Below are 26,182 nucleotides of genomic sequence, written 5' to 3'. Positions count from 1 at the left end.
TAAATCTTCTCTTTTATTTAATTAAATTTATGTGGTGTTACAACCGTCATTTCAGCTTGTTACAATAGGTACGACATAAAGGACGGTTTTAACATTTGACTCTCTTTTTTCCAGCATTCACTCGGGGAAAGGATAAAGTTGGATGGCAAATTATTATTTAATGGTAGCCTAATGTCGACTTATCAATATATATGTGTTGTCTTATTTTGTTATGTCTTTTGGTTTAAAAGTTATTGTACAAAATTTACAAAAATTTACTTTCGTACCCACTCTCCCCTGCGTACGTTCGGGAAGTTTTTTTCGTCGTGCATAGCTCATGAACCAGTAGAGATATCGACTTCGAATAGATTTTGTTATACAGATAATAATGCAGAAAGATGCAGAAAAGACTCTTAACAAATTGAGTGGTTGTTTTTTTTAGTATAGCAATTTAAAAAAAAAAAGGTGCAAATTTTGGTTAACCCAAATATCTCACGAACCTATAACGCCAGACCCTTTAATTAAATTTTATATTATAAAGGGTGATCTTTTAGCTATTAACATTTTGGCAACACTGGTTTAAACAGCTGACGCACGTTTCGTGTTTTGTTTCACTGTCAAACATCTTCAGTTTGGTCTATAATTTTACCATGAATCGTCTTAAAAACGAACAACGCTTGTAAATTATTGAATTTTATTATCAAAATGCGTGCTTTTTTAAGAAAGTTCATCGCGCGCTTCATCCAGCGAGCGAAGAAGCTCATTTTTGGCTCTATGGGTACGTAAATAAGCACAATGGGCTTATTGAGTGACGGCAAAAATCCTCGTTCAAACCCTCCCAGTGGGTGCCGGGCAGTAATGATCACCACAGTTGTCTTGCACGTTGTCAAGATGGAGATCAGCTAAGGTCAGGTTGAATTGCTGAAGTTTCCTACTCCTTAATAGTAGCAAGCATTAGCAATGCAATTTGACCATAGATACGGGGTCCCTAATTTCAGTGGTGCAGTGGTGGTGTGAGCGTCTTATACATAATCCGTGCCGAAGAATGAAAGGCTGGGAGGCAAACCAGTCGCATTCGGATGCATTGGCAGGGTCCGTCTTATCTTCTGCCTTACCCCCGTATATCGGCTCTGCCGGGGCTGACCTCTTTTTCCCGGCCTACTCGTGGAACCAACAATCAAAAACTTTTATAGAATGGACGAACTAGACATGACGAACGTAGAACCATCCACAGACTTGGAGGATGAACTCTTGGCCTCCAACTGGAGACTTTGAAGGGGAGCTCATTTAGCGCTGGTAGTTCCAGCACTTGTGAGCAACCCAAAACCACAGGAAGTATATGAATAGCACTGCCCTAGTTTTAACTCTGGCTCGATGCTCAGGGGGTATAGGGTAAGTAAGTGTGCGGACAGGTTTTCTAGGGATTTCCTTAGTGAAAGCATTGCTAAGGTTAGCAATGACTGGGAGGGCTTGAAGCTCATCCCTAGACAACCGAAGGCTTGCATTTCGTTGCCGCTCATGAGCATAAAGCCAAGCGGACAGGACCTGATCCGCGGTCTTCAGAGGAAGCACTCTAAGTGTGCTTCAGATAATCTGAGAGTTTTCCTTTGGGTGGAAAACTTCGACATTGGCGTTATCCAAGAAGGGTGGAAAACTTCGACATTGGCGTTATCCAAGAACCACAAGGTGCGAGGCCTCCAAGACAACCAATACGACCTCTTTTATAAAACCGTTGATCAAGACCAAGGTAATCCCAGAACTTGTATTTTAGCTAAGAAACATTTAAAAGGTTTATGTCCAAATTTTAGCACTCCCGATCTGACAGTTGTCAGATTTGAAGATAAGAATACACAGGGTTTGTGGTTGGCCTTTTTTTCCTCTGCCCATAATGCACCATCACCTCCGGAGGAAGTGTGCAAAATCATAACCCAAGCTAAGATCAAAAAGGCAAACGCTCTGATCGGAGGCGACGCAAATGATCGGCATACCCTTTGGGGAAGTTCTGTGATCAACGAACGAGGTGAGTCACTTTTTGATTTTATTATTGAAAATAATATGCCCATTGGTAACAGAGGCAATACTCACACTTTCGTCTTTCCGAGCTCGGAAAATTCCGCCTTACAGAAATCCCAAAAGAACTGACTGGACGAAATTTAGTCAAATTGCTAATTCCAAACTAAGCAACTTACCGAATCTCACTGAATCGATAGTAGACCTTGAATCAAAGGGGAAAACCTTTGAAACTTCTATAAGTAAAGCTTTTAGAGTCTCTTGCCAACTTAAATATAGCCGTAAAACCCTTCCTTCTTGTTGGAATGAAGACCTGTCCAGTCTTAGGAAAATGACGAGGACAATTTTCAATATCTGCCACAAACATAAGTTTTACCAACCGTATAAAGACTCTCTTTAAATTTACAAGCAAGCCCTGTCATCAGCCAAAAGACAAGGCTGGAGAGAATACTGTCAATCAATCGAAGACATAAAGGACTCCGCAAGGCTCAGCAACGTTTTATCGAAGGAACATTTCTAAGAAAGCCTGATGGAACCTGGACAGCCTCTCCAGCCGAATCTTTTAAGCTACTGATGAAGACGCACTTTCCGGGTTGCGAACGTGATTACCCCAAATCGCTTGAAACCACAAAGCTAAACGTAGCTCATGTGAAGCAAGTCAACTCCGTTATAACCAGAGAACATATTTTGTGGGCCATCAATACATTTTCTCCATAAAAATCCCCAGCCATGGATGGCATGCTGCCAGTTTATGCTTCAAAAGTTGCATGATGTGGCAGCTCCATGGCTGGAACAAATTTTCAAAGGATGTCTCCTTCTCAAACATGTGCCCATGTCGTGGAGACAGGTCAAAGTAGTTTTTATCCCGAAAGTGGGTAGGCGAGGTCACGAATCCGCGAAGGATTTCAGACCAATAAGCTTAACATATTTTGTGCTTAAAACCTTGGAGCGCATTCTTGATTACTATATTAGAGAAATCCTAGTTGGACGACCTCTCGAAAGCTCTCAGCATGCTTATCTTAAGGGCAAATCTACGGAAACTGCCCTCCATGAGGTAATGCGTACTGTAGAACAAACAATCCATTATAAAGAATTTACTCTTGCCACCTTCCTAGACATAGAAGGTGCTTTTAACAACGTCCTTACTGAATCCATGGAAGAATCGCTCGTTAAGTTCGGTGTAGAAGACTTTATTGGAGAATGGATTTTTTCCATGCTCAGTGGTAGGAAGATTCGAGCCTCTCTAGGCAATACAATCGCAACAAAACACGTGAGTAGGGGAACACCCTAGGGTGGTGTTCTTTCGCCTCTTCTATGCCTTTTGGTCATGGATACAATTCTCGTTAAATTAGAGAGGTGTGGAGTGAAGGCGGTAGCCTACGCGGATGATTTTATGCTATTGGTGTCAGGAAAGTACACCTCTGTGATTAGTGAAATCACGGAGTCAGCTTTGAAGAAAGTTAGCAACTGGGCCACGAGGTGTGGACTAGGAGTTAACCAAAGTAAAACTGAACTGTTGCTCTTTACTACCAAAACTAAAGTACCACCCTTCGAACTACCTCGACTCAACGGTCAAATCCTATCATTGTCTTCCACTGCAAAATATTTGGGAGTTATACTCGACCCTAAACTTAGCTGGAAACTAAATATTGAAGTACGGGTTAAGAAGGCCTGTGTTGCTTTCTACGCCTGCAGCAAAACTTTCGGCAAAAAGTGGGGACTTCAGTCGAAGATGATTTTATGGACGTACACAGCCGTAGTACGTCCAATCTTAACATATGGTTCGATTGTGTGGTGGCCTGTTCATAGCAAACCCTATAATATTGATAAGCTAAAGAAGGTTCAGAGAACAGCTTGCGTGGGCACCACAGGAGTCATGCGTACTTGCCCAAAGGACGCCTTAAACGTTATTTTGGATCTTCTACCAATCGACCTTCTTATTAAACACATAGTTTCCTGTAGCGCTATTAGGGTGAAGAAATCAAACAGCTGGTTGCAACACAACAAAATTGATTCCCTCAGATATTATCTCGGTAGACACTGACTACGGCACTCCTACTTTAAGCCTTAGTAAGGGTTTTAAGGTTATTTTCCAATCCAGAGAAGATTGGGAGGATGACATCGTCTAGATAGGTTTCGACACAACCATCTCTACTGACGGCTCAAAGATGGAGTACGGAGTTGGTTCTGGGATCTTTTCCGAGTCCCTAAATGTAGCCAAATCCTTTAGGCTCTGACTTTGCTAGCGTTTTTTAGGCTGAACTGCTGGCAATAAGGGAGGCATGTAGGATACTTAAACAAAACCCAAACCAAAACCGAAATGCGGCTATCTTAACAGACAGTCAGGCAGCTGTCAAAGCCATTAACTCGGCCATATCCTCATTTTAATTGGTTCAGCAATTTCGCGATGATTGTTTAGTACCCGTGGCATGATGGTTAGTGCGTTGGACTGTCATGCCAGAGTCTTGGGTTCGATCCCTGCCTATGCCATCTAAAGTCGTTTCACGGGTACTGCCTCTTGCGAGAAATTGACAAATTCTCCAAGAGTAACTCTTGTCATGAAAAAGTGCTTTCTCAAATTAGCCGTTCGGATTCGGCATATAAACTGTAGGTCCCCTCCATTCCTGACAACATTACTCGGACACAGAAATGGTTGAGAGTAGTCACTAGGCCCTAGTTCTCAACGGACTGTTGCGCCACCCAATTTATTTTATTTATAATGTCGCAATGAGCTTGCGAACCTGAATATTAACCTCGGTGTCACCCTGATCTGGGTTTCGGGCCATAGTGGTATCGTGGGAAATGAACGGGCTGACGAGCTAGCCAGGCAAGGATCGGCCCTTCATAGCTCACTTGCGGAAATGGTTAACATTCCTCTTGGTGCTATGAAGGGTAAAATCTTTTCTATAAATTTACCCAACTGCATTATATCTAGGAAGATATGACCCACCTATAACAAAACCCGTACAAACGATCTTCTAGGTAGGACAAGGCAAGACATAGCCAGGATTGTTGCGGTTTTTACCGGACACTGGCCTATTGGAGTTCATGCGGAGAAGTTGGGTATCTCTTACAACACCTTTTGCCGTAGCTGTAGTGACCAAAGAAAAAGTGAAACGATAATCCATTTCCTCTGCAAATGTCCTGCTTTGGCAAACACTAGAATGAAATACTTTGGAAAAGCATTCTTTCAAGAACTTAATAAGCTTTCTGAGACAAAGATTAGGGACCTAATCTTTTTTCTCAATGCGACAAAATGGCTCTAACATAATCGCTATGAAGCTTCTCTATCTTCTCAATCTATCCCTTTCAATCAAAGGTCAAACGAGTTTTTGGTATCAGGCTAGGTTGCCTTCAGATCGCCATTTCTACCTACCTATTGAGTGCCGAGTTCGGTGAACATTTTATTTCAAATTCGGACACTATTTTTTGTGGGGCTATGTTAAAGTTCATGTCTATACAGACAAGACAAGTCCGCTTCAATTGACGCATTGGAAGACAACATCTATTCGTGAGATACCGGTCGAAATGTTGGAAAGAGTATACCCAAATTGGACTAAGCGGATGGACCATTTGAGGCGCAGTCAAAGTCAACGTTTGCATAAAATAATAAAACGAACTTTTGATTCATAATAAGATTTTATGCATTTCTTTCAATTGTATGTTTTTTTTTTTGAAAAACTTTCCTATAGCTTTTTAAAAATCACTCTTTATATTGTAACGTAATGCCGATCTTGAATATTTTTGGAAAAAATCCAATTTAGGTTTTTTTTTATTAATCAGAAAAACTTTTTAAAAAATATTTGTCACCTCTAAATATTTTACGAACAATAAATGATTTCATCTCGAAAATAATTGTGTGCCACAAAGAATAACGCTTTTGACAATTTTGAGAAAAATCGAATTGACAGCTTTTTTTTATAAAAAAAAATAAAACCTTAAAAAACATTACTAAACGTCAATATAATTGATTTTCGACTCAAATTTCTTTTTAAAAAATAAAGACATTGGCTTCGAACAAATTCGATTCGACAGTTTGTTTACAAAAAATAAACATAAAAATAAAAATAAAAAAAAAACATTACTAAAAGTTGGTAAAAATTGATTTTCGACACAAATATCTTTTTAAAAAATTAAATTATGGCTTCAAGCTGATTTTGTCCTATAAGAAATACTTTTTCAACATTCGGTAAAATTTTGAGAAAAATCGAATTGACATTTCTTACAAAAAATAAAAACCCCAGAAAAACAATACTAAAACTTGATAAAAATTAACTTTCGAATCAAATATCATTTCAAAAATTTAAAATATACCATCTCACAAAAAATATTGTATTCGACATTTTTGTTTATATATAGATGTATGTATGTATTTGTTTATATAAGAAATAAAAACGTTTAAGAAATGCTACTTAAATTGAGAAAAGTTAATTCTGAGGGATTTAGCAGAAACATAAGATTTTTCTTTAAAATGTAAATAGATCAGGCGAATGTTTTTCCTTCTAGAGGCAGATTTCCTTTTACGCAGACGGAGGAATTCCCTTGAGTGAATAAACGTTGTCGTCTACAGTTCCAGTTAGGTTGATCTACTTAACATCTACAAAAGAACTTGGAGTTCTCTAGATCAATCCACCGTCAACCAGATTTACCATATTGCCATGAACCTTCCAAGGACCTAACATCGACTCGGATCACTACTTCGTTGTAGCCAAGATAGCACTTCGGGTTTCCAGACTGTTGAGAGGGATGTGTACACATCCTAAAAAAGAATTGTAGTTACTCCAACCGAGTGTAAGATGGAGCTATAATCTGTTCATACCAACATTCAATCATCAAACAAACTATAATTCAACATTTAACAATTACATCCTTTTTTTGGTTTGATTGAATGTTGGTACGAGGGGAATATAGCTTCGCCATTTTTGTAAGCCACGAGGCAAGTTTCTTATAAATTTACAAATTTAACTTTTGCCGGCCACTTGGTGGCTATTTATCATAAATTAGACTAAGTAAGTAAGACCATTATTGAACTCCTATACATATGTATTAATACTTATTTCTTTAAAATAAAGGATTTGTAACGTAACGAAAAAATACCAAGTTTGTATTTATACTGCGTTCACAAATAAGTCTTCGCTGTGACTAAATTGTCACACCATTTTACAAATCTTATTGGATTGACCAGAATGCCACCCAAAAGGAAGCCACCTGCTAGTGAGCAAGACGAGGAATTCAATTGCTCTTGCTGTGACAAACCCGACTCCGCTGAAGACATGGTGCAGTGCGATCGATGTGAAATGTGGAATCACTTTAGTTGCGCTAACGTCAACAGCAGTATCCGAGACAAGGCCTTCCTGTGCCGAATTTGCCAAGGTAGGTCCGTAGCTAGTTTTTCTGTAGCTAGTTTTTCAGGAACGGATTCTGCATCTGTTGTGGGGTGGGTTACTACTAAAGCCAATTTAAATGCAAGCGTCCAATTATTGTCATCAGTGTTAGCAACAACTACTGCTATAGCTAATGCGACTGAACCAAACAACGTTAATGTGAATGATACAACCACGACCTCAATACATTTTCCTATGCATAGTACGACTGAAGTCGCAGTAATGTGTGGAAATGCATCTGATACATCGAGTTCATACGTTTATGGATCTCCTGCGTATAGTACGACCGACGTCGCCGTCGTGCGTGGGAGTGTATCTGATCCTTCAACTAATTGTGTTTATGAACTTCCTGCGCATAGAGCGACCGAAGCTGCCGCCATGTGTGGAAATTTTCATAGAGCGGCGGCGGATGACGCTATGTGTGAACATATTTTAGCCTCCCCCGCCTCAACGACACGTTTCTATCAGCCAAACGCTGCTGGCACATCAATTAGTTCCGTCAATCCGTCCGTAATGCCTCCACAGACAAAGACGTCTCAGCCAAATGCGCACACATTAATGACAAATTCCCATAACATGCCATTATCGTCCCTGAGGAACAAAACGAACAAAGATAACTACGTCATCGAACAGTTGCAACAAAAAACTAGATTTCGTTCAAACGAATCAATGTCGCCCAATGGTCCAGCGAATAAGCGGCTTCAAATTGAGCTGCAGAGAATCGAAGAAGAAAGGCAGTTGATAGAAATGCGAGATAAGGAAGAGTTGATGTTACGACGTCAAAGGGATGCCGAATATATATCAAAAAAATACAAGGCGATGAGTCTGGCAGATGATCTCTTTAGCGATGAAGGTGAAATCGTCGATGAAGTGAAATGCTTAGATAGAAATAGAGTTGTTAAGACGAATTCGCGAAGATGGATTGAAGGAACCATGGAAAAGGTTTATTCGCACACAAAGACAAACGCGGATGCAAACCCGAACCACTTCCCTCCGAGTATTCCTCAACAACAAAATATTAATGAATCATGGGGCTGTTCTGGGATTCAATCATCGATCAATTTTGACCGACAGCCAACAGGACCAACAGCTGCAACTAGTCATCTTCCATTTGCCAAGTTCCGTGAGTCAGCATATTGCCAAAAGCAGGAACATCAACAACTACCACTACTAATGCCCACCTCGCTGCCTCATCAAATCTTTCACCGCTCTAACGGATGGGCTCCGGAATCTCTGTCGTCCACTCGTCATCATCTGTCTGATAACAATCAAGAAATTCGAAACTTGACAGATTCTACTCAGCCACTTCACTCGTTTGACAACATACGAGAATTCATGCCCCATAGTTTAGCAGCTCCGCCATTGACACGAAATTTACCGGCTTCAACTCACCATCCATCATCGTTTGAAAACGCCGCAGAATGTACGTTTTCGAATAGCTTCTTAACGAAGAACAATTTAGCTGCGAGACAGTTAATCCGAGATCTTCCTGCTTTCGATGGTGACCCCTCAGAATGGCCACTTTTTATTGCGAGTTTTAACCGGAGCACGGAACTGGGCCGATTCAGCGATGAAGAAAATCTCATCAGACTTCACAAAGCTTTAAAAGGCTCTGCATTGGAAGCGGTAAGGAGTCTAATAATTCAACCAAATTGCGTCGGACGGGTAATCGACACTCTGAAGATGCTTTACGGCAGACCAGAACTAATTATCAATACCTTGATCCGCAAAATCAGTTCGACACCACCCCCAAAGGCAGAAAAACTCGATAGTATCGTCACCTTTGCCATCGCCGTTCAGAATCTTTGCGCTACAGTTGAAGCCTGCGGTATTACTGACCATCTTAATTATCCAATGCTCACCCAAGAACTAGTAGAGAAACTCCCGCCAAGCCTTCGTCTTAATTGGGCAATACATAAACAATCACTGTCATCATGTTCACTCATGCACTTCAGTAGGTGGATGTTTTCGCTGGCGGAAGCTGCAAATGGAGTTCTGGCAACGGCTCCGTCTACTAACGTGGTCGAAAGGAAGGCACAAAAAGGGTGGAAAGATAAAGCGGTTGTGAACGCGCACTACACCGGCAACACCAGACAAGAAAATCAATGCTACATATGTGAAGGCGTTTGTGCTTCAGTTGCGGAGTGTAAGAAATTTAAAGAGGCTAACCGAACAATCCGATGGGAAGAAGTGAGGAAGCACAACTTATGCCGTAGATGTTTGAAGCGCCATCTGGGCAGCAGGTGTCAGTCCGAGTCGATCTGTGGAGAAAATAATTGCACCCGCAAACACCATCGTTTACTCCACAACGTCAACGCTGGGCAAGGTTCACCTACAAATGGAACCGTAGGAGTGCATTCCAAAGAACTATCTGTCAGTCAAAGCTACGTCACCGATCCGGTCCTGTTCCGAGTAGTCCCAGTCTTTCTCTATGGGAGAGGAACAAGGATAAAAACGTTTGCATTTCTGGACGACGGGTCGTCAGTAACCTTGATTGATAAAGAAATAGCAAAGAAACTAAATGTTCAAGGCACTCCTCGGCCCCTATGTCTAAAGTGGACGGGAAATACGTCAAGGTATGAGAACGACTCTGAACTAATCAGCCTGCAAATATCTAGCACCTCTACAAATCCCGAAAGATTCCAAGTAGCAGACATTCACACTGTCAGCAAACTGTGCTTGCCAACACAAACAATGAATCCTGATGAGTTGAAGCAGAAGTTCGAACACCTGAAGGGACTCGATCTTCCTGCGTACTGCAAAGCTACACCAAGAATACTCATAGGCGTTAACAATGCACAGCTTGGATTCCCGTTAAAATCCAAAGAAGGATACCGACATGAACCCGTTGCGACAAAAACCCGACTTGGATGGGTTCTTCATGGGAAAAACTCCGAACGAGAAGTAAACTTAGACAAATCCTTCAGTCTTCACGCTTGTGAATGTAATGGCGTAGATCTGCACAGTTTAGTAAACAAATTTATCTGCGACGACAACTTTGGAACTCTACAGTCAGCAAAGGTACCAATTTCCGACGATGATTCCAGAGCTCTAGACCTGCTTCAAAAACACACAGTACTTAAGAATGGTAGATACGAAACCGCACTTCTTTGGAAATTCGATACAGTACAGCTACCAGACAGCTATCCCATGGCCAGGAGAAGACTACTCTGCCTGCAGAAACGCATGCAACGCGATCCAGTTCTAGCTAAGAAGTTGGAAAGCAAAATTAACGAATATGTCAACAAAGGTTATGCTTGTAAAATAACACCCCAAGAGCAGATGAAACATCAAGAGCGGTCATGGTACTTACCAGTTTTCCCGGTGGAAAATGCCAACAAACCCGGGAAGATCCGTATTGTGTGGGATGCGGCAGCTGCGGTGCGCGGTACTTCACTCAACTCACTTCTTCTGAAAGGTCCTGATCAACTTACCTCGTTGACTTCCGTACTCTACAAGTTTAGGCAAGATAAGATTGCAATTTGTGGAGACATTATGGAAATGTTCCACCAGATTGGTATTCGAGAGGACGATCAGCACTTCCAACGATTCCTATGGGGCGGTGACGAGAGCAGGCAACCTGACGTTTACATAATGACCGTAATGACGTTTGGAGCAACGTGCTCTCCATGTGCTGCACATTTCGTCAAGAATACAAATGCCGATAAGTTTGCGGCAGAGTTTCCGAGAGCCGTCCGCGCGATCAAAGAAAATCATTATGTAGATGACCTCATGGACAGTGTACCAACGGAACAGGAGGCGATCAAGTTAGCAAAGGAAATACGACACATCCATAGCCAAGGCGGATTTCACATTAGAAATTGGGTCTCAAACTCAACCGCAGTTCTAAAAGCACTACAATCAACACCAACTGAAGAACTAAGTATGGACTTGAATGTTGAGCTGGGCACAGAAAAAGTGCTTGGAATGTGGTGGTGCACTCCTCTGGATAGCCTTACTTTTAAGATCACCTCAGATCGAAATCAAAGACAAATTCTCTTTGATTCTAAGCGCCCAACTAAGCGTGAAGTGCTAAGGGTGATGATGACAATATTCGATCCCCTTGGCCTCATAGCATGCCTTCTCATGTATGTCAAGATCCTGCTGCAAGAAATCTGGCGCTCTAAAATCGATTGGGACGACGAAATTAAGGATGAGGAGTACCACAAATGGCTTACATGGACATATCATCTTTCCAAGATTGAAGAGCTACGTATTCCCAGATGTTATGTCTCATCCGATTGGGGGTCTGAAATTCAACTGCACATCTTTGTTGACGCAAGCGAAAACGGTTTTGCGGCTGTGGCTTACATTAGAAATTTGAAGAACGAACTGACGGAGACAGCACTCATAGGAGCAAAAACTCGAGTCGCCCCTCTTAAAGCACTTACAATTCCGCGACTGGAGTTACAGGCGGCACTTCTCGGAGCACGCTTTGCTAAAAGTATTATAGACTCGCACGGAATCACTTTCAAGAGTCGATATTTCTGGTCAGATTCCAAGACTGTTCTCTGTTGGCTCCGTTCGGACCACCGAAGATACCGACAGTACGTTGCATTCAGGGTGAGTGAGATTTTGGAGCTCACTGATGTAACAGAATGGAGATGGATTCCCACACACATGAATGTCGCCGATGAAGCCACGAAATGGCAAAGGCCGCCGGAACTCAAATCAACCAGTAGATGGTTCAACGGACCAACTTTCTTGAAATCAACCATAGACGAGTGGCCACAAGAGGTGATTGTGGGCTCTACAATCGAAGAGTTGAAAACACATTTCGTATCAGTTCACAATATTGGCCAAGAAAACATCTTTCGGTCACACGAAATATCCACCTGGCGAAAATTACTGAGGAGTACCGCGTATGCCCTGCGTTTTGTTAACAATACATCAACCAGAAGGAATAAAACACTCAAAGTGAGCGGCCCCCTATTAAGAAGCGAACTACAGTCAGCCGAAAATGCATTGGTGAGAGAGGCTCAAAAATGTGTATACGCCGAAGAAATTGCAGATCTAACAATGAACCGTGGTGTTGAACGAAGTAGCCCACTTTTTAACCTTAACCCATTTTTGGATGAAAACCATCTTATACGAGCTAATGGACGCATTTCTCTAAAACAAGAACTCAATCAAGATCTCAGACTGCCTGTTATTCTTCCAAGATACCATCGAATTACGGTGCTAATTATCGAAGATGTTCACTGCCATTTTAACCATCAAAGTGATGAAACCGTCGTCAACACTCTTCGTCAGAAATTCTATATATCTCAACTGCGGTCCGCTCTCAAAGCTATCAAGAAATTATGCCCACGCTGCAAAATAAACAAAGCACGGCCGCACCCACCGATTATGGCGCCACTTCCTCAAGCGAGACTAGCTTCGTTCTGCCGACCTTTCTCATATGTTGGCGTGGACTACTTCGGCCCCTTATGTGTCACCGTAGGGCGAAGAACGGAAAAGCGATGGGGAGTTCTTCTAACCTGCCTCACCGTTAGAGCGGTTCACATAGAAGTTGCTCATACGCTGACAACAGACTCTTGCATCCTTTGCCTTCGTAATTTCATAGCCAGAAGAGGTACACCGATTGAGTTCCACAGCGATAATGGTACCAATTTTTGCGGGGCTGAACGAGAGCTGAGAGAAGCCGCAGCCAGTATTCAGAAAGATAAACTGATGGAAACCTTCACCACCACAATAACTCAGTGGAAGTTCATACCCCCTGGCTCGCCACATATGGGCGGTAGCTGGGAGCGGCTAGTACGATCTATTAAAAATGTTCTCTACTCTATTATGCCATCAAGAAACCCAAACGATGAACTACTTCGCTCTATGTTAATAGAATCTGAGAACATAGTGAACTCACGACCGTTGACATATATTCCAATAGATCCAACCAATCCAGAAGCTCTAACTCCTAACCATTTTCTGTTAGGATCACAATGTGGGTCAAAACCATTAGCACAATTCGACGATGACGCAACAGTACTGCGAAAAAATTGGCTCATCTCACAACAGTTTGCGGACCGTTTCTGGAAGCGCTGGATAGCAGAATACCTACCTACGCTTACCAGACGAACAAAATGGCTCACTCCGGCAAAACCCTTAGAAGTGGGAGACTTAGTCCTTATTGTGGACCCAACTAATCCCAGGAATAGCTGGCCGAAAGGGCGAATAGTAAACGTGAAAAGATCATCCAAAGATAATCAAGTACGAAGTGCTTTCGTACAGACGGCGAATGGGGTGTATGAAAGACCCGCAGTCAAGCTAGCTGTCCTCGACATCAAGACCCCCCTAACACTTGCCCAGGAGAAACTACCGAGGGGGAGTGTTGAGAGGGATGTGTACACATCCTAAAAAAGAATTGTAGTTACTCCAACCGAGTGTAAGATGGAGCTATAATCTGTTCATACCAACATTCAATCATCAAACAAACTATAATTCAACATTTAACAATTACATCCTTTTTTTGGTTTGATTGAATGTTGGTACGAGGGGAATATAGCTTCGCCATTTTTGTAAGCCACGAGGCAAGTTTCTTATAAATTTACAAATTTAACTTTTGCCGGCCACTTGGTGGCTATTTATCATAAATTAGACTAAGTAAGTAAGACCATTATTGAACTCCTATACATATGTATTAATACTTATTTCTTTAAAATAAAGGATTTGTAACGTAACGAAAAAATACCAAGTTTGTATTTATACTGCGTTCACAAATAAGTCTTCGCTGTGACTAAATTGTCACAACACAGACCCAAGTCAAAACAGGGAGATTCTGGGAGAAGACACAAAGTCAAACGGCTACATTCGCAAGAGATCGCCAAATCCTTCTCCGACCGAGTCACAAGTAACCTCTCTCAAAGTTCTCTGCCGCCAACACAATGTATCGAAAACCAGGGGCAACATTGCCAAGATGCAATCAGAGAAGCCACCTCTGATGTACTGGGTTTCAAGCAGCCACCAACAAGGAACCCCTGGTTTGATGAGGAATGTCGGCAGGCAAATGCAGCCAAACAACAGACACGCAAAGCGGCGCTGCATAAAAGGACGAGAGCTGCTCCGACTTCTCAGAAGGAAAAAGAGAGGGCATAAGAAGCGTGCGGTCGAAGATGTTGAGAGGTTTAAAAGAAGGAATGAAATTCGGAAGTTTTATGAACAGGTGAAACGAAATTCACAGGTACATAAACCAGAACCGAAGGCTGCAAAAACGAAAGTGAAAACCATCATAGTGGAACCGCAGTCCATGCTGAGGATCTGGAGGGACCACTTCTGAAGACTATATAACGCCCACGAACGCGACGATCCTTACTCCGCTGTCAGGCAGAATGATCCATTTAACATACACGACAAAATCCAACAATCCCTTCTTTCCGTCTTAGACGAAGTAAAGATTGCCATATCGAAGTTGAAGTCTAACAAAGCTGTTGGAGCAAATGGCTTGAATGCCGAGCTCTTCAAAACAGTAGATAATAATTTGGTTATTAAGTTGGAAGAAACTTAACAGAACATTTCGATGTCAAAAAAGGTTTTAGACAAGGTGATGCGCTGTCACGCGATATTTTAACATCGTACTTGAAAGACTAGTGCAGAGCTATCTATTTATACGTTTTTATCTTGTTAAAGTTCTCACCCAAAATTCACGCAAAACGTCTTTTATCCAGAAATTTCCTAACTATCCGATGTTTTCCAAATTTTACAATGAATAAATTTTTCCCTTTTTCAACTTTTCCTGCCAACTGCAAGCAACTGAACTAAATCTTAAAAATAAAAATTTTGCGACAAATTAATTTATGTTTTTAAAAAGATAAGAATAATATTAAAATTAAGTAGATTTATAACAAATAACAGAAGGGTTTTTTTCTTTATAGAGCTGGTTTTGATTTTTAATTTAATTTTATAAAACCAATCCTATTGACGAAAACCGAAATAAGTTCGAACAAGCTAGAAAGATCTGTAACAGTCATGTTCGACGAACCAAATACAATCATCATCATCGTCGGTTTTAACGCTCGTGTACAATGACATTCCCTATGTAAGCTCGATTGAAAAAGCCAATTTTCTTCAGCACAGTTTGCTATTAATTCGACCATAAGAGAGAGTACTCTTGTAGTTGAGAGCGTAAGAGATTTTATAGAAGGAATCTTCTTTCGCACTCGTGCCCTTGCAATAGTGCTTAAAAACCTTGAAAGACTCAAATACGCTGGCTCGAATAGTATAGGATAGTTTCCTTCCTATTGTTCTGAAGAGGTGTTCTTCCACACTGGCGAAACTGGTATGTAAGGTACCGAGTAGATAGAAAACAGCATTTGTACTCCTCCTCTAACTATCGTCTAATTACACTTACGTCCCTTCTTTCGAAGTTTCGAAGCTTCTTAGTGACCGGTAGTATGGCTGTGATTTAATGGCTTACCTAACCAAACTGTGGAGCAAATCTTTACATCGTTTCGGAGAAAGTAAGATTATTAATGATACTGCTGCAACTTGGGTGCTTATCCCGAAGTTTCGAAGCTTCTTAGTGACCGGTAGTATGGCTGTGATTTAATGGCTTACCTAACCAAACTGTGGAGCAAATCTTTACATCGTTTCGGAGAAAGTAAGATTATTAATGATACTGCTGCAACTTGGGTGCTTAGTAAAAGGCACTCCGACCTCTTAGGCGCGTTCGAAAGAAAGATGTTGCAAAGAATTGATGACCCTTATGTGAGGAAGGACGGTTGCGGAGACGCAAGAACTGTAGCAATCGAACCTCGAAGCTGATATTGGGACAAAAACTAAAGTTGGTAGACTCCGGTGGTCAGGACTCCTACTTCGTATGATTGAAGAGAAATATCAGAAAGACCTTTTTAGTACATTGTATGGTAGGCGACAGCGTGGCAGAACATGCTTACGCTGAAGAGATGTTGTAAACCAGGATGTCCGAAGCCTTGGGGAGCGCAACTGGATGGCGTCAGCTAGCGATCGGGATAAGTAGAGTGACTTGTTGTAAGAGTCCAGATCCCGGTTGTCGAACCGTTGATGATGATGAAGATTATTGCACTTGATATTTCACAAGCATTTGATAGAGTTTAATTTAACACCAAGCTCTCTTATCGAAACGTGCTTTTAGTATTGATGAATCTCTTCTTCGTTGGATTAAAAACTACCTTCATAACCGTTTAGTACAAATCGCGTTGGATGGTTTTAAGAGGTATCTCAGATCACTTTTTATGGAATAATTACATGTTCGATATTGCCATAATTGCTGCCACGTGCTTAGGTGCAAAATATTGTTCAGCCCTTCCGATCTGGCTGTAATTAACAAAGCCTTCATTCATTCTTATATATAACTCGCATATTTGAGCAGGTGCTCCTAAACAAGTTTAACTTTTTTGGTAGGATTTTGAAGCGCTGCTTGTTGCGATAACCAAGGGAAATAGACATTAAAATTTTGATAGAGACAATTTTACATTTACTTTCGTTAAAACTGAAACAATGAAATGAAGTTGTACCCGTGGCATGATGGTTGGTGCGTTTGACTGTCATGCCAGAGGTCTTGGGTTCGATCCATCTAGGGTCTTTTCAAGGGTACTGCCTCTTGCGAGGAATTGACAAATTCTCCAAGAGTAACTCTTGTCATGAAAAAGTGCTTTCTCAAATTAGCTGTTCGGTCCCCTGAGAGAGTTGAGGTTGAGAGTTGTAAGTCACTAGGTCCTAGTTCTTAACGGCCTGTTGCGCCACCCAATTTTTTATTTTTATAGCAATGAGGTTATTTAAAATGAGATAATTTTGGGTAAATTGAAAATATTTTTTGATGCACATATACATTTGTATGAATATGACGGTGATTAGGTTTGATTAAGGCAAAACAAAATCGTGTGGGAAGGGGCCTATTTTCCCCGTTTAGGTGGGAGAGACATTTTTCTAACAAATAAAACACTTAAAATAGACAAACAAATATTAAATACATTTTACAATAAAAAATAGAAAATTAAATGGTAAAATGTAAAAATTAAAAGTACTGTTTCCAAGAAAAACACTTTGTTGTGTCCAAGTTTGATTTGCTCTGGGTAATTGAATTCCATACTATTTCCTTTTTTGGTTATGCAATGCTTTAAAAAATTCTCAAAGCAACAAATTCTAGGAACTTCCTTTGGAAACTCAAAGGCAAATCTGTATAACAACCATGTGTGACGTAAAGTCGCTCAGTTTCTTGCTTTCGCTAACAAAAAAAATAACTTTCACGAAACAACAGATAGACAATACAAGCTAAAGTACCTCTATGCTATAGAGTTAATTGTGATAGTAGTGACCATTGACCGCCACAAGGACGTGCCGCTCATCCAAGCTTAGTAAACTACCCACCGCATTCCATCCATCTTAAGTTTTAATACAATGCGGGGTATGCAAAATATATTATCAAAGTTTCAAATACCATTATGTTGAGCTTTTTAAACTTCAGTATGTAAAATTGTTTAGAGACAAATCTCAAAAACCATAAAATCGATTTAATTTTATAAACTTATAACATTATGAATTCAAAAATTGCTTTAGATGTTTTGATTGTCTAACTCATAAGGGGATCTGAGTAATATTAATTTTATTTTATATATATTAAGATTGAATATTCGGCAAATCAAGGTACTATATAAATCATGAGCTAAAAGACGTTATCTGACACTTTCCGCTATAAACTGTGTTTTTTTTTTAACAAAACATAAATATATCACTGACTTATGCAATAGTCTACCTTAACTCTTAGCAGCCACGTGGGGGATTCGTTAACCCTGGCGATTTGTTAGCAGTGTAATTAGATGTCTTAAACATTTCAAATTAAACCGTAACCATTGTTCATTAAAAATATGCTCCTTTTTTTAAATCTAATTTTAATTATCCAACCAAAACCATAAGAAATGTTGAAGAACTCTCCAAGTGACAAAGCATAAAATATATTGTTCAATTGGGTTTTTCATCGTGGGGTAATGAATGAGTAACACCGTGTGGCCTCGAAGGGTTAAGGAGGCATTCAGGAAGCTGGTGACTAAGTAGTCACGTTATTCTGATTTGCTAAATGCAACTACAAAATTTCTCTTCCTACGTGTTGTACAAATTTCGGCTACGCAGTTAGTGGACGCTACTTTTGACATTTCACAATCAGCTGCTCCGTAAAGACATAAGGACTCAAAATGAAAAAAAATCGTTTAACATTAAAATCTAATATATACAATTTTCCTGTCACAGAGTTAGTTGCCATAATCCTCCGAAACGGCTTAACCAATTTCAAAGAAATTTTGCAAATACATTCGTTAGATCTGAGAATAGGTTTTTATCTGTTTTTTTTTTTATATTCCTAAGTGCAGTGCTATGGTTAAATTGCATCAACATCGTACACGCTGCAACGATCTTACTATAGTATTCAGTGACTCTATGTACAATGAAGCATTGATTGCTATTGAGGATCTTTGCGTTATCATTGCCAACTTACCACTCAGTCATTTCGGTATGCACCAGGTGGAACTGGCAAAATATTTCTAATTTCACTAATTCCTGATAAACTACGATAAAATAATAGTTACGCATTTGCTTTGCATCTTATGGCATCGCGGCAACTTTATTGGATGGAGGCAGAACAGCTTATTCAGTATAATAAACTGCCACTAAACAATCATCCATGGCCAAGTGCTGAAACAGTGTAACATTATCATCTGGGATGAATGCACTTTTGCACACAAACATTGGCTTGTGGTGTTGAATAGGACATTGAAATATATATAAAACAACAACAGACTATTTTGCGGCACTCTGTTACTCCTTTCAGGTGATTTTATACAAACACCGCGTTCAAAGTACGCTGATGAGATCAACGCGTGCTTAAAATCATGGCCACGGAGGCGTAATGTTGAAAAAGTAGAACTGAAAGTGAATATGCGTGTCCAAATGCTTCAGGATCCATCCGCTGAAACATTCTCAAAGCAACTGTTAGACATAGGCGACGGAAAAGTTACTACAGATGAAACTGGATGCATAAAATTAGCGGTCGATTTCTGCAAGATTATTAATTCAAAAGATGCTCTCTTTGACCAGATTTTTCCCGATGTACAGAACACAAATAATATACAAATTTTGAGTGGCTGGCAGAAAGGGCAATTTTAGCAGCAAAAAAATGTGAATGTTAACGAATTAAATCTCAAGATACAACATTTGTTACCTGGAGACTTGATGTGATACAAATCTATTGATACAGTTTGTGATGCTACCGAAGCTGCAAATTATTCAACTGAGTTTTTGAACTCATTGAATAATAATTTTCAATAATAATTTTGAACTGAATAATTTTCAACTGAAGGTTGGAGCTCTGGTAATTTTACTCTGTAATTTGAAAGCACCACGGTTGTGCAACGGCACGCGATTAGTAATTAAAAAATTAATAAAACATGTTATCGAAGCCATAATTCTAAATGGAATTCGGAGGTGACATGATTATTACCGCGAATCCCTATTATACCCATAGAAGTGCCAATTCAACTCAATTTCCAATAAGATTGGCTTTGCAATGACTATGAATAAGTCTTCGGCTTATATTTGATCACTTTATGTTTTTCACACGTACAATTGTACGTGGCGTGCTCTTGAGTGGGCAAACCATCCAGTTTGTTTGTATTGGAGAAAGAGGGAATCACAGAAAATATTGTACACACTGTATATAAAGGATTTGATATTGTTTTTTTGTAGTATTGTCATAATTAGCGATATGTTTATAATTTTAAAGAATTAATTGTAGTAAATTTAAAAAATTTGTTTGGTGATTTGTTATTTTAATATTTTGTCACCGTTTGCAGTGCTCTTTACCTCTCCCACTTATATACCACATTCTAACACACACACAATAAGTTATTTATTTATATCAAAATATTCTCTAGAAATTATTTATATGACAAAACAACGTTTGTCGGGTCAGCTAGTATAAATATAATTAATTCATATCTTATCTTATTTATGATTGTATTTAATTTTAAAACAGAAGAATATTTAAAGTTCTCAGAACACAGATGTTTCCTATTTTATATATTTACATTTGTTATTTATATTATTAGGTTTGTTGTGCACTTTTGCATTCAAGAATCTAGTTGAATTTTGACTACCTAGTTACCTGCTTAAAGAATGCACCCAATTTTGTTCTTTTAACCTCAGATGGATAACCTGAGTCAAATCGAGATAAAAATTTGTGTTTATCTTATAATCTATGAAATATGTTGATCTTTCAAAGGTTAAATAAGAAAAATTATCTTTCCACTCAATTTGTTTTCAGTTTAAGAAGATATCAAAGATGTTAGGAAAAGATCCAGTATTTATTTAACAATCACTTACCATCATGTTCCAGACATGCTGACCCCGCATCTGTACAAATTCCAAAAGTATAATTTTTGCCATTCAAAACCAAATTGTACGTTTCATTTTTAAGGCTGTTCATGTTGTATCTATAAAATAAAAAAAATATAATTAATAATCAATTGGTATCTTATACATAGACCTCGATTTCAAAACTCACTTAAAACCACTTATTGGATCATAAGTCACACATGGTTCTATAGTATTGCAAGACATTGCATTAAGCCATGAAAACTCGTACATACATCCTTTCTTTCCCATAAAATCAGGACTACCATACTAAAAAATAAATACAATATTTGTTTTCGAAATATTCAAATATCAATCACAAATATGAAACAAACCTCAATGTTTCTATCGCAACCAAATTTGATAACCGAAGTATAGTTGTGTGTTGCATTGCAAGGAGTGTCGGATTTATGTCTAATTAGCAGCTGACCATTTTCCACTATTGGATTAGCTTCCACTGTACCATAATTAACAAATCTTTAATTTCAAATTGAATTGAAAATAAATTAATAACTGATTGCCATTTTTTTTTTCCCAATAGTTTACCTATCCGAATCTTTGGTGTCATTCATATCAATTACACGACAAACACTGCTTCCAGGTGGACACATAGCAGCTTCCCCATAAAGAACCGGCTTGCATACATTTATAACAAACATGGAACCATTTCTATCATATACTCTACAAATTAAAATAATTTATTTTCAATATAATCGAATATCCAAAATCCAACATTTTAAAAGAAACAATTTACCTATGGTTGGAATCACTCAAAGGAAGTAAATTGTACGTATGTCCTGTGGAGGGATCCTTTGCTGTGCACAAGTTCGATTTGACCGCATCTGGTGCTGGAAGACATGCTGCTGAAGTTTCCAACAAGATATAAAACGAACAATCATTTTCATTCTGAAATCCAATACCATACCCATACCCATTCATTAAAACTTATTCAAATATGCATACAATTTCAGAACCAAAAACTACTTACATAAGCAGTAACCTGCGACTGAAGTTTATCCATAGTGTAATCACAACCGAGAATTACATTGAGTTGATATAAAGTGTTATCCTTGCACTTGGAGCCATTCGTAAATGTAAAGAACATTTTACCACTTTTGTAGGTTAGCTGCTGTTGAGTTCCTTAGAAAAGAGAAGAAATATGTATGTTTGGGTGTAAAAGACATAAAATGTGGCTTTTTGAGTGGGTTTTGTTGTTGGTTGTAAATTGTAGATAGAGTGAATCTTTAACCAAAATCAACATTTGATATATGTATGTTGTTACACCTTACCTAGAATATACTCTTGTTTGCCTCGTTTCATGCAGGCTGAAACATCTTGTTGCCCATTGCATGTTTTTGTTAGATTACGACATATATTGAATTCGAAAATGTCCCCAAGATTACTTGTTGCAGTTAGAGCTAAGTCAGAACTCAATGAAGTGAAATCGAACGTGTAATTGTAGACTGGTTCAGTTACACCGCATACAAATCCCTGAGGAAAAGATATTTAATTTAATTTGAATCGTTTTTTTATATAAAAGTATATTTAAAATTAAGAAACATTTTTGTGCTAAATACAAAACTTTTCATATTTTTCTGTAAAAAAAATCTGATAGGAATAAAGTTCGTATGATGATTTTTGTACACCACCCGTGGCGTGGTGGTTAGTGCCAGAGGTCTTGGGTTCAACCTCTGCTTTTAAAGTTTTTTTCCACGGGTACTGCTTTTTGCGTGGAATTGACAAATTCTCCAAGAGTAATTCTTGTCATGAAAAGTGTTTTCTGAAATAAGACGTTCGGATTCGGCTTAAAAAACTGTTGATCATCTCCATCCCTGACAACATTACCCGCACACAATTATGGTTGAGATTAAAGACATCATTTCTAATGGAGATGGCGCAAAAGTTTAATATTCACCTTTGCTGGGTGCCGGGCCAAAGAGACATTCCATTTAACTGTAAGGCAGATGAACTCGCCAGGAACGGTACAGAACAGCCCATCTACCACGTTTGGCAAGTACTGGCATACCAATCGCTACTTGTAAACTGCTGCTAATGCAAGACGCTGCGAGGAGGGCAGGCACCAGGTGGACCAACATCAACACGTGTCAAGCCACAAAAAACATCTGGCCAACACTGGATTTAAAACGTTCTAGGTGCTTGCTCTCTCTAAGCAGATCGCATAGAAGCTCGATAATAGGTGTCATAACCGGACACTGTCTAATAGGAAAGCACGCCACGAGACTAGGCGTATTCTCAAATGACTTTTGCAGAAGCTGTATGGACGAGGAAGAGGAAGAAACGGTTCTTCATCTTCTCTGCACATGCCCTGCTCTAGCTCGAAAACGCAAGAATTACCTAGGAGAATTCTTCTTTAACGATCTAAATCATATCGGTATAATCAGCCTATCACGTTTCGTAAGGGACTCAAGCTGGTTCCATTGAGCTTAGGACGAAGCCTCAAGATTCATGTGGTATCACAATGGGCCTTTAAACTGGCATAAGTTTCCATCTTGGAAAGCCACTATAACCTAACCTAACCTTGGGTGTAATAAATAATAATATTGACATTTTACTACAAAAGCTACCGTTACAGAATTACTTCGGTGCAAAAACAGTGAGTGCCCGATTATGTGTTACAGGTTAAATTAAGAAATTGATTTAATTTACTATTCTTGAAATGCAATTGTTTGGATTCAAACTTAATTTTAGCTTAAATATGTTTATTTAACTGATTTGTCGGGGGAGCTACTGTATATCTTGAATAATTATTTTTAAATGTTAATAACACAGTTTTAGTCAAAATAAAAGTAATACAGAAAACACTTAATTAATAAAGCTGGATTCAAATTATGATGCAATTTTTTTTTAAATATTTGATTGTACCGCTTTTATCAACTTCAAATCATCGTTTCTTAAATTTCACCAATGCTTGACATATTTCCAAGAGGATACTTGCCCATGTACTCTGAAATCTAATCTGATTATTAAAATTGCTGTTGTGAAGCTGTAACTCAAATCATCAAACACCGACTGAAAAGTTCTTTTTTTGTTTGGAAACATGCTATTTCAATATAGCTCTAATGTATCTTTAAACCATTCGAATAGCTTGGTGATTATCAATTTAGACGATACAAAATTCGATGATCACTTATAACATTAACCGACTCCTTTCAAGTGTGCCTACATTTTTCTTTTCAAATAAACCTAACAAAAAGAATGTCCAAAATGTGAACTTTTATGATCTGGGTGGCATCACACTTTTGGTGCCAGCGAATGAGTTGTACCTATATTTGTCCAAAAGACACATCGGGCTTCCAATTTTTTTATGTGATCTAACTATTTGCAATGCAAATTAATACATTTATTAAATTGAGCGAATTTTAACTGTACTGTAGAGCTTTCCAGACCCATTTAACACTGCACCTCAATGTTTAGTGTCTGACTTAACATCCTCTTACTAACATTGCCTCAAAATATATAAAACTCTTCAATTCCACCTAGAAATAAGAAGATCTGCGAAAGCCTTTTTAATGACATTAAAAAAGCTCAACTGTGGTTTTAAGACGCCCTCCCAAATCCCCTTCGTAACTACAATGAACGTTTGTTATTCTTCAATGTATATTGCATTCAATGTAATCTCCTAAAAAGGGAATTGTTGAAGAGGCGTTACTGCCCGGTAGCAAAGTTTGCCATTGGTTAATGCTTTAATAAGAAGTATCAAGAAGTATCAAAGCACATTCATTTTAAATTATTTTTTTACATTAAAATTTGAGGGAAAAACAGAGTTAGTCGACGTTCTTCATTTGTCGCCCATAAAAGAATCTCTTTAGTTAACAGTTGATTCAAAATTTAGCTTAAATGTGAACTGATGAGTTAGTATAACGGCAAAAATGAAGGGATGCAATGCAACTCTCTATTTTGAGAGAAAAGTGTTTAAGTAATATCGTGGTCTTCAAGCAGTGTACATTTGTCGGCTATAGTTACGTTAGGTTAGGTTAAAGTGGCTGTCCATGATGGAATTGGACACACTTAAGCCAGTTAAATGGCCCATTGTGATACCACATGAATCTTAAGGCTTCTCCTAAGATCAATTGAACCAGTTTGAATCCCTTACGAAACATGAGAGGCGGATTATGCTGATATGATTTAGATCGTTAAAGAAGAATTCCCTAGGTAATTCTTGCGTTTTTGAGCTAGAGCAGGGCATATATAAAAAGGGGAAGAACTGTTTCCTCTTCTCCTTCGTCATCTCCATTAGAGATGATAAACAGTTATGGACTGTTAAAGAGTTTGTAGAGACAGAGTCAAGAGATTTGATAGAGGCCTGACTATCTGAGAAGATACGGATATCAGATGTTGATATCACGTTTTCTTTAAGCCAGGGCAGGACTCCTTTTATCGCCAAAAAGATCTGGAAGGTATAGAAATCTAGAAGTTTGTTTCGAATTGCAGTTGGAGGATGTTGTAGTCTGTGTGCTTTGGAATTGATTCTAAATATCTAAGAATTACGGAGTGGCCAATGTTGTTGTTAACCTACTGCGACGAAGCTTTGAAGCGAATAGCAGAGCTTGCAGCTATTTCTTTGCTAAATATATCAAAAGGTGTTAGGTAGAGTAATGTATCCAGTGCTGCAGATGGGGTCGTTCAAAGCGAACCGCTTAAACATAGGCAAGCTGAACGTTGGACTTTATTTAATTTGGCGCGGTTTAAAGCTTTCTCTAAAGCAGTCCACGATACTGGCGCTTGAAACCCTCCGCATCAAGACTAGTTAGGAATTCATTCACCACTAGGTTACAGAGGAGAGGGGATAGAACACCACCTTGCGGTGTCCCTCTACTAACGAATCGTCTAACAGAAGAGTTCCCCAGTTTTGAGTTAATTATTTTGCTAGTAAGCATTAAAGGAATTAACTCCCGAAGCGAATTCTCTACATTTAGAGATTTTAGGGCAGATGTGATTGCAGATGTTTCCACGTTGATAAAGGCACCTTCGATGTCAAGGAAAGCAACCATAGTGAACTCTTTATGATGGAGGGAATATTCGATGGTGCGTACTAAGGTGTGTAACGCTGTTTCCACCGATTCACCTTTACAGAAGGCATGTTGAGACGAAGACAGAAGTCTTGTATCAATACTTGCCCTTAAATCAATTAATCTTCCCCAGGTCTTAAGAAGGAATGATGATAGACTTATGGGTCGTAGATCTTTAGGATTGACTTGCGAGCATAAACCTGCTTTGGGTATAAAAACAACTTTAACTTCTATCCATACCGAGGGAATATGGACCAGCTATAGACAGCTGGTTGCCTCAAGGATTTGTGCAATAATGTCTGATGTTTTTCGAAGTTCGGCTAGTATTATTCCATTCGGTCCTGCAGATTTAAATGGTATGAAGCTGTTGTGAGCCCATTGTAGCTTATCCCTTGTGATGAGGCC

At 39.1% G+C, this 26,182-nt stretch overlaps 1 protein-coding gene across 1 annotated transcript in view; it reads right to left on the bottom strand.

Moving 5' to 3' along the window:
* LOC129938337 (cation-independent mannose-6-phosphate receptor) overlaps window positions 1-26,182 on the bottom strand; it is a 132,082-nt gene that overhangs the window by 104,688 nt on the left and 1,212 nt on the right. The window contains exons 2-8 of the mRNA XM_056045817.1: window positions 22,037-22,238; window positions 21,736-21,887; window positions 21,502-21,653; window positions 21,294-21,428; window positions 21,083-21,224; window positions 20,899-21,017; window positions 20,718-20,827 (exon numbers count right to left, since the gene is read on the bottom strand). Of these exons, the coding sequence (XP_055901792.1) occupies window positions 20,718-20,827; window positions 20,899-21,017; window positions 21,083-21,224; window positions 21,294-21,428; window positions 21,502-21,653; window positions 21,736-21,887; window positions 22,037-22,238 (1,012 nt within the window). The remainder of the gene's footprint in view (window positions 1-20,717; window positions 20,828-20,898; window positions 21,018-21,082; window positions 21,225-21,293; window positions 21,429-21,501; window positions 21,654-21,735; window positions 21,888-22,036; window positions 22,239-26,182) is intronic.

The sequence above is a fragment of the Eupeodes corollae genome, chromosome 1 (genome assembly GCF_945859685.1).
Source record: "Eupeodes corollae chromosome 1, idEupCoro1.1, whole genome shotgun sequence".
NCBI classification, from domain to species: domain Eukaryota; kingdom Metazoa; phylum Arthropoda; class Insecta; order Diptera; family Syrphidae; genus Eupeodes; species Eupeodes corollae.
The sequence above is the reverse complement of the archived record's forward strand: the minus strand, read 5'-3'. Positions and strand labels throughout refer to the sequence as shown.